Consider the following 9,653-nt stretch of genomic DNA (forward strand, 5'->3'; position numbering starts at 1 on the left):
GAGAGCGCGAGATCATGGAGGAATTTCAAAATATAAATTTTAAGTAGAGAAGAAAAACCTGAAAAGAGTCTAAGAAGGACATTGATGAGGTGCGTGTACCAACCCTTCTGAAGGAAGAGTCCCAAGGATGGGCGGTGAGGATTAAGAGGCTTTCATCCAAGTTCTCAGCACAGAGGTTACTGCTATCTTTGGATAAGAAGGTGCTCATCAGACTAGTGACAGTGGGAGAGGGGGTAGCTTGTAAGGAAATAGAAGCAATTTTGTGTATGCAAACAGTCACCCTGAGAAATACAGTCATAAAGAGTGACATAGAAGAGGAAAAAGAGCAGAATCTCAGTTTGGGGTGCCTAGAGAATCCCACGGGAACTAGCTCAGCGACGACACTGGAATTCTCAAGGCCCATTGAAATTTGCCTGTTACAATGGCAGGAAGGAGAAATAAAGGTGTTCTGATTTGAAAATTATGAGATTCAATCGACTCACTTTCAACATCAATTACTAAAAAGAAATATTTCTTAAGTTTGAAAAACAACTAATTATTGAATTTCATTGGACAAATATTTGATTCAAAAGAATAAAGACATCTCCAAATAAATCTACATCCTATAATTACCTATTTTTGATAAATTTAAGAATTTTTGGTTTCATTATGAGGATTTCAGTGACATCTATTCATTGTATCACATGCATGGCACAACACACCTTTACATATGACTAGTAAAATATTGTTATCCATTTTCTAAAAAGGTACTAGAGGTTCCTTAGAATGAAGTGGCTTGCCCAACATCATAAGTAGAAAATATGATGGTTGAAAATAATTCCATTCTCCTTCCACTACAATAAAAATAGAAATGATACTATAGTTAACATTAATCAAGACAAAAGGTTAATTTTCTTTTTCATTTGTAGTGTTTAAGGAACATAATTATTTTGACTATCTTCACCACCACAATATTAGCAAGAATAATATAATTAATCCTCTGAGGAATTTAACATGCAAACTTCTAATAATGATCTTATAAAAAAAATTAATTCATTTGTTTCAAAGTAAAGTCCTTAGATTATTTTAAAGGCAGTGGTAAATTGCCTTATGGGTTTGCCTCTCACATATGGGCATATAGCCAAAGTGATACACTTGGGCTATTTTCCAAAATCTTCAGATTAAATGTACCAGCCTGGGCTAAAATGGGAGATATAGGTTTGTTATGTAATGTGCAGACAACGTCACACACCATACACAGAGACAAAGCAGCAGAACACCAAAAAAAGGAAAACCAAAACAAAGATCTTTTGAGAATATTTATACACAGAGGGACACAAAAAATAAGACATGGAGCTTGAGGTCTGTGTGAATGCAGTCAGGTTCTCTATGCCCTCACACCTGTCTTTTCTCCACTAGCTCATACTTCCAGTGCTTCCTTTTTGTCCCGTCTTAAAATCCCCCCTTTTGTGTTAGTTTCTTACTGACTTTTATGTAAATAACTTTATTAGATCTTGCTCCCACTCTCTATTCAGCTTTCTTTGCTATTCACACATTCTAAATCACTAGGTGATCAGATCACAGGACTCAAGCAGCTACAGAGGAAGGTGGACAGGGAGAGAGACAGAGACAGCAGAAAGATAGAAAGAGGCAGACGGAAAGAGGCAGAGACAGAGAGGGATAGAGAGAAACAGATAGAGATAAAGACAGAGACAGAGAGATGGAGTGTCTGCAGTCAGAGAGGCAGAGAGAGACACAGAGAATGAAAGAGACAGATATAGGCACAGAGAGACAGTGAGAGGAACAAAAGAGATCAAGACAGACAGAGAGACAGACAGAGTGTCCACAGGCAGGACCTCAGCTCTTTGCTTGAGAAAGGAGTGAGCTCAGAAAGAGAAGAGCAGTGGACACACTTGCCCAGTCACTTTTTATTTTTTTAGTTTTATTTTATTATTAGTGTCAAGTATATAGCACATTGGTTAGACACTTATATAGTTTATGAAATGATCCCCCTGGTTATTCTAGCATCCATCTGGCTCTACATATAGCCATTACATTAGTGTTGACTGCATCAAAAACAAGTGTTGGCGAGAATGTGGAGAAAAGGGAACCTCATACACTCTTGATGGGACTGCAAATTGGTGCAACCACTATGGAAAACAGTCTGGAGATTCCTAAAAAAATAAAAATGTATTTACTTTTTGACCCAGCAATTGCATTTCTGGGTATTTATCAAAAAGGAATTCAAAACACTAATTCGTAAAGATATATGCATCCTTATGTTCATCACAGCGTTATTCACAATAGCCAAGATATGGAAGCAACCTAATGTCCATCAACAGACAATTAGATAAAGAAGTTATGGTTCATATATACAATGAAATGTTACTCAGCCATAAAAATAAAATCCTACCATTTGCAATGACATGGATGGACCTAGAGGTTATTATGCTGAGTGAAATAAGTCAGACAGAGAAAGATAAATACCATACGATTTCATTTATATTCAGAATCTAGGAACAAAAAGAACAAACTAATTGAAAACAGACTCGCAAATAAAGAGGACAATCTGGTGAATGCCAGAGGTGAGGGGGTTTGGGGGGCTTGGAGAAAGTGGTGAAGTGTTAAAAAAGTACAAATTAGTAGTTGAGAGATGGTCATGGGGATGGAGAACATGGCATAGGAGATGTGTTTATTGTTAAACATGCCAAGGTTTGTGATAATTTCCTCCACAGCAACATATAATTAATACAGAAACAAAATAGGTCATTAATAACAATAAGATGGTACACATGAATGCAAGAAGGGAAAACTAAGTATGTGCTGAAGCAATTTGGAAAAAAATCATAAACAAAATGACTCAAATGTAGTTCTTAAAGATGTACAATATAAACAAGATTTGTATGAAAAGGGCACAGATACACACATAAATGAAGAAAGCAATTTAGACAACATTATATCAATGGAAGTAAGTTATTTTGCTTTCAAATTAGTGGTTCTGGCCATAAATATTCTTGTCTGGTTTTGCCATTTATTTACAGTTTAGCCCCAAAGTGTGTGTGTATGTGTGTGTATGTAATGATCTTAACTTTTTAAAATGTACATTATATCCTATCATGGAAACTTAACATGAGTAAGTTGAATTTTGAGCAGAAAGACTAGAAATCCCATTTAGTCAGTATCCAGAACTACTGTGTCTTCACAATATAGCCATTCTTCCAACACAACTAAAGTTTTGATCTTCTATCTCCTGCTAATCTCTGTGTATTGACTGATTTATAAGTTTTACTGAGAATCCTGTGATAAACAGATGTTTCAGTTATGTATGGATAGACAGCATGATTCTTCATGTTGTAACCAAGAGGCCTTACATTTTGCAAGCTCTCCACATGTCAATGAGGCATTTATTTTCTTGATCTAGTATCTTTTCACTCAGATATTTTACCTTCCAGAAGATTTATGTAATTCCCAACTATGAATACCAAATATCAACTGTTTGTTTTTTGGGGTTTTTTTTAAGCTCAATTTCTTAAACTTTGTCCAGGAATGTGTGTCAAGCTTCTTGAAAACACAAGCATATGTCATTATTGAAAATACAGTCAGGGTACAGATTTCATATTTACAGAGTAAAATTGTAGGCAAACAGTTAAGTTCCTTTAAAAAAAAAAAGGCCTGTAAGATATTAGCTTCCTTTCATACCCTTGAGATAAATATGGTATAAACAAAGGAATGAAATTCTAAAGTCACATATACACACTCACTGGGATTATAAAATTAGCTTCTTCTCATTTGAACAGCACCTAGTTATCTTTTTTCCCTTCGTTCCCCTCCACCCCTTTACCCAGCATGTTTGTGTAGAGCTAACAAGGGCCCCTAAGGGTTGGGACCTGATCGCTGTAAACATCTTCAAATACAATGATTTGTTACCTGCTCTTAGCTCTATATAGCACACGAAGACTTACATCTGCACCACCTTTTGTTAATCTCCTACTGTGCTGCGCAGGAAGAAACAGTCAGCAGAGGTGGTTAGCAGGTGAGGCAGAAGGGAGGGATCAGGCCTACTAGCCCAGGGAGGGCCACAGCAGATTCCTTTCAGCAATGTGGCTTCTGCAGAGTCTGGCAAAGACATCAGGTCAAGATTTCTGAATAATAAAGTATGGGCAATTTTGAATAATTAACAAAGAGATTTTTGATTTATTTATTTTTTCTCTTCTCTTTGAAGAACCAAGTTCTGGTTATCTCTTGGAAATACCTTTTATTAGCAATCAGGAAAAAATACTGTCTCCAAAGGATAATTTCCTTCCCACATTTGGACAAGTCTTTTGACTTTTCTCTTTCCTTAGGGTAAGACTACTACTACTACTTATTAATTATTACTATTAGTATTACTATTATTATTAATTTGTTGTTCCTGAGAAAGGAGCTCTTAGAAACAAGGCTAGCTTGAAAAATGTAAGACATTATCATTTCTAGAAATGTTACTTCCCGTGTTTGTAAATGAGTGCCTGCAAGTGTTGAGAATGATATAACACAGGAGTCATCAGTGATTGTTGTTATTATTTTGCTGTGACCCTTGATGTTGATCTGAGTAGTATGAGTTTGTGATAATCAACAAGGACCAACCTGATGACTGTCTTGATAGTTCACCATGATCTTATGTCCTCAAGGAACATTTCTTCTCATTTTCACCTCATCAAATTAATGCTTCACTCAAAATGACTCAGGAAAATTCAAGCACAATCATCAAGTTTGTCCTTGTTGGATTTTCCAATCACCCCCAGGCTGAGATGCCCCTGTTCTTTCTCTTTTCTCTGATCTACCTGGTGAATCTCTTTGGAAACATAGTAATTATCATTTTGGTAGTAATTGATTCCTGTCTCCAAACACCCATGTATTTTTTCCTCTGCCACTTGGCTTTTCTCAACGTATTTTATACCACAACTGTGGTCCCCAAGATGCTCTGCAACCTCCTTGCTATGAAGAAAGTCATCTCTTATGAATTGTGCCTTGCCCAGACCTACATCTCCCTGTTAATGGGGGCAGCAGAGTGCACTCTTTTGGCAATCATGGCTCTGGACCGTTTCGTGGCCATTTGCTACCCTCTGCGATACCTGCTCATTATGAACTGGTCTGCATGTGTGCAGCTGGCGGTGGGGGCCTGGACTATCAGCTTCTTTGCCTCGGTGGTGCCTCTCTACTTTACCATAGTCCCCCTCTGTGGCCCTTATATTATTGACCATATTTTTTGTGAAGTACCTGTTCTTCTTCATATGAGCTGCACTGATACATCTCTGCAGGAGACCCTGATGGTGACAGGAGCCTCTGGTATTCTCTTGCTCCCGTTCCTGCTCATTACTCTGTCCTACCTACGCATACTGGTTGCTGTGATAAGGATGCATTCAGTAGAGGGTAGAAAAAAGGCTTTCTCTACCTGCAGCTCCCACCTGACTATGGTGACCATTTATTATGGGACAGGTATGTTTATGTACATGAGGCCAAAATCTCTGTATTCAGCTGAGAGTGATAAGTTGATCTCCTTGTTCTATGCAGTTATCAATCCTGCTTTGAACCCACTAATCTACAGCCTGAGGAACAAGGAGGTGAAAGGAGCCTGGAAGAGAGTCTTAGAGAGAGTGGTAGTGTCCCAAAGGCAAAGGATGCTGTCCTGAGAGGCTGGGAATTTATACCCCTCACTATACTCTCTAAGGCTAGTGACATAAATAACTTATTAGCTACAAATACATGTAAGTCTGTGTCAGAATTAGTAAATATATATCAAGTCATTCTCTGACACACCCTACTATGACCCTGCTTTACAAGACTGTTAGTAGATTATACTCTTTCATTAAATATTTCTACATATCAGAAATTTAATTCCAACAACATCTAAATTTCACTTAATGAGAAAAGTGAAATTGAAATTTTAAGGCAAATTTTCTGACTCCTTAATTTTACATAGCCTCCATATATCATTGTCTTCTATAACAGTTACACACTTATTTTTTCTTTATAAAGTGAGTATCTTTCACTACTATTTATTAAATCAATGTCTACTTCAAAATTCCCATTTCACTAATAGTGTAAAATCTTTCCATTAATGTAGTAAATATAATTAAATTCAACAAATAATAATACTTCAGGTAAAAAGTCTTTATAAATTGTTATTTTCTGGATGTTTCCCAGATATTATAAAACATAATCCAGGTCTCTATCTGTAAGCTGATAAGCCTTGATATTTTTGTCAAACACCAGTATTTTCAAAATGTCACTACATTCTTATGGCCTGTGTGTTTACTCATACCTACTTTATCACATATGTATTTTACATAAACGTTGCAAACTTCAAGTCAATTACCATCTTCTCTATCAAGTCTTTTCTTAAAAACTAAACATTCTTACATTATTGTAAATTCTACTTTACTTGATACAAAATCTTAAACTTCAGCTTTTTATTACACATTTTATTTTGCTAAATTCCCACGTTTTTGAAAACCATGAAATAATTTATTTGGACCATGCATGGAACATTCATTCTCCCCAGGAACCTCATAATCTAATACAGAAGAAAGTACACGCTGATTTCTACATGTAGTGCATGGGGAAAAAACCCCAGCGAACTATAAGGCCAGCAGGAAAACCCTCTTTTTAAAGATTATTTAGGCTGAATCAGAAGAATGAAGTAAATTCATCAATTCTACATGTCAGAAAGGATCCTTTTAGATGAAGGTGAAAAGTGAAAAAAAAATCATTGAAAATAGTTCAATATGTCTTGAGTGAACTCCACACTGTCCTAAAAGCGTATGTCTACTTTTTCTCTTTGCTCTCAATAAATAGAACAGGATTTTAGCATTTGTATTTCTCTCCCCTTAATGCCAAGTTCCTGTGTAGTCTCTATTTGTTGAATTTAATTGTATTATGTCCTACCTGATTTGATTATATTTAATTTATGATTTCCCTTGTCCTACTATTTTCTAATAAAATATTGCATTGTTTAATATAACATCTACTTTTAGTCACTCAAAATATTATGCATTTTATTTTCTATTAATATTGAGAGTGTAGAAATTTTTGAAAAATAAAAGTTCCATGATGACAGCATCCAATACCACAATGAAGAATCACTTAAACCTCATTTTCTGCATAAGTAATTTTAAAAATAGAAAAAAATATATTTATTGTAGAACAATTGAGAGGGTTACAAGGAAAGTTTTATATGTATAAAATTGTAATAAAATTTAGTAAATCAAGTCTCATCCTTGCACCCGAGACACAGAATTTTTAATGCACTTTGTTCTGTTTCTTTAAACCAATGTGTCATATAAATATTTTTTGAACCAGCTGCAGCATCTCTTTCAATTTTTATTAATCTTAAAATACTAAAATGTCCTGTCTTTATGTACTTAGGGTGAGTTTCTTTCTCATTTCGATGTACTATTTGTCTGGTATTTTTTTGGATGTTGTCATTTGGTCTTTTCCTAGAAATGAATTTAATTCCACGTAACATATACATGCAACTAAACAACTGAAAACATTGAAAAACAACAAATTGATTTGTTGTTCATGTTTTCCATTTCTAAGTAAGCTCTGGGGATTTATTACTGGGGCTCTATAACTTTGAAGGAGTAATTTCTTTCCTGGGAGAAACACTGATAATGAGTGAGGTTTAAGAAGAGTAAAGAAAGTTGGTTCTATTTAGGTTCAATATATGTACTAATTAAAAATGATGTCCAAGGGATTAGAATAATACCTGGAGTAAATTTTCATAAGATTAATCCTGAGACCTTTTAATAGTTCTCCAAAAAACACACTCACACAAGCTCATGCATCTGCACACACATGTGCACACACAAACACACTCACACATGCTCATGCATGTGCACACACATAAGCACACACAAACACACACTATCCTAGTTCAGGAAATTAATGAACTAACACAGTCTTTACAAAGCACTGACAAAAAGAAAGGCAGAAACAAATTAGTTAAAAAATAATTACCAAATAAAACACTTATTGGCTTGTATGTAAGGTAACTATATAATTTATAATCTAAGATGAACACTATTGAAAGTAAAAGGAAGCAGTATTAATAATTTACATGGACAACAGACAGAATCCAAGACTGTCTTGGTCTGAAAAACTGAGGTCATGATATTCTACATATATTCTAATTTATTTTATAACAGGATAATTATATTCAAATATATTATTATAATTATTGGTGACAAACAAAAACATAATTTATTCATTTAAGTGCTGATTTGCAATGAGGTCAGCATCATGGATCATTGCCCTATAAGATGTTCCTCCTTTTTACCTCCCGTCCCTCTTTTTAACAACTAAAATTTGACATCCATTCACAAGCCAAAATGTCTCTTTGGAAGAAGTGAAATCTAGTGCCATGCAATTGGGCCCAGTATTCTGCCTGCCTGTGTGCCAGAGAATGGGCACAGACTGGGGAATGGCAAGAGCCTGTGAACCAGGTTCCTGCTCTCTCAGCTGCTAGCAGGGATTACACTCAGATGATAGAGCTGTTGTAGAAATCCAAGTTTTCTGAGTAGAGATTCCAGCATCTATTGGAGCAAAAAGATCAGAGTTTGGATGAATTAGAAAAGCTAAGAGAAACTTTGCCAGTATCACTTCTTCCTGTGCGTGGCACAGCACAGTGGTGAACAAGCTGATGGTGAACACTAATGTGAGGGAGAAGAGGAGTGGTGGGTGAGTGCATGGCTTTCCCATGGTGTGGGACACCACTGGGAAAACAAGATTCTCTCCCTCAGCATCCAGAATACTGAGGTGAGATCTTGATGATAAGGGGAGGGAGGAGGTCAGGAAAAAGGCAGAGAAACAAAGGATTTTGGAAGGACACGGTTCCTGGTGATTGTGTTCAGGTTTCTGCAGAGAGCCCACCCATGAGCTCCTGGGAAAACTTCACACAAGGATCCCCCACCTCATGCACAGGCACACTCAAAGCCCCAAGTTCAAAACCTCTATATCCTCTACTCTGCAGCCAGCAACTTGTGCACACTCCTAAGAGTGACAGTAAGAGTGAGCCCCAGTAGATAGTGAGTGCATGCAGAAAACAGGCCAAGGGAGGAACCATAAACATTAGCTGTAGTACCACTTTCTGAAAAACAGAACAAAACAAATGAGTATCCAGTAGCCATCCTGGTAAATTATAAGATAGAGAAAAGACATACAAACTTAAGACTCCTGTCATAAGTGGAAGGAAAAAGTATGGTGCCTCAGTGTATTCATACAACATTGGAGAAAGCCCCAGAACATAAGTAGGGCCAACAAAATGACTCTCCAATCTGAAGACAGCTAGTGAATATTGCAGGAGATGACTGCTACTTCTAATGCAAAAAACAGCAATGCAAAACTCCAAGCAATATCAAGTAAATATGACAACAATGACATCAGAAGCATAGCTGCATGAGTAGTCCCCCTGACCTCTCATCTTGCAATTACAACAAACTGAAGAGCTACAACACAATGGAGAACACCCAGCTTAACACAGAGACACATCTGAGAGATTTGTGCATCAAAATATCTGAAGATGAAAAGAATTGGTGATATTGAAGACAGAAAACTGGAAATAATGCAAATGAAAGAAGAGAGACTTGAGAGTAGAAAGAAAGAAAGAGAGAAAAGAAGAAAGGAAGAAAGGAAGA

General features: G+C 36.3%; 1 protein-coding gene across 1 annotated transcript; it reads left to right on the forward strand.

Annotated features, from left to right (window-relative positions):
• The first annotated feature begins 4,694 nt into the window (after window positions 1-4,694).
• LOC105299989 (olfactory receptor 2A12-like) lies at window positions 4,695-5,648 on the forward strand. The gene has a single exon (XM_011372002.1). The coding sequence runs from the start codon at window positions 4,695-4,697 to the stop codon at window positions 5,646-5,648; it is 954 nt and encodes a 317-aa protein (XP_011370304.1).
• Window positions 5,649-9,653: the final 4,005 nt, after the last annotated feature.

Source organism: Pteropus vampyrus, unplaced genomic scaffold (assembly GCF_000151845.1).
Source record: "Pteropus vampyrus isolate Shadow unplaced genomic scaffold, Pvam_2.0 Scaffold197, whole genome shotgun sequence".
Taxonomy (NCBI): Eukaryota; Metazoa; Chordata; class Mammalia; order Chiroptera; family Pteropodidae; genus Pteropus; species Pteropus vampyrus.

Bases quoted from the DNA above. Each gene is read 5' to 3' on its own strand.
- LOC105299989 (XM_011372002.1), top strand. From the start codon at position 4,695: ATGACTCAGGAAAATTCAAGCACAATCATCAAGTTTGTCCTTGTTGGA.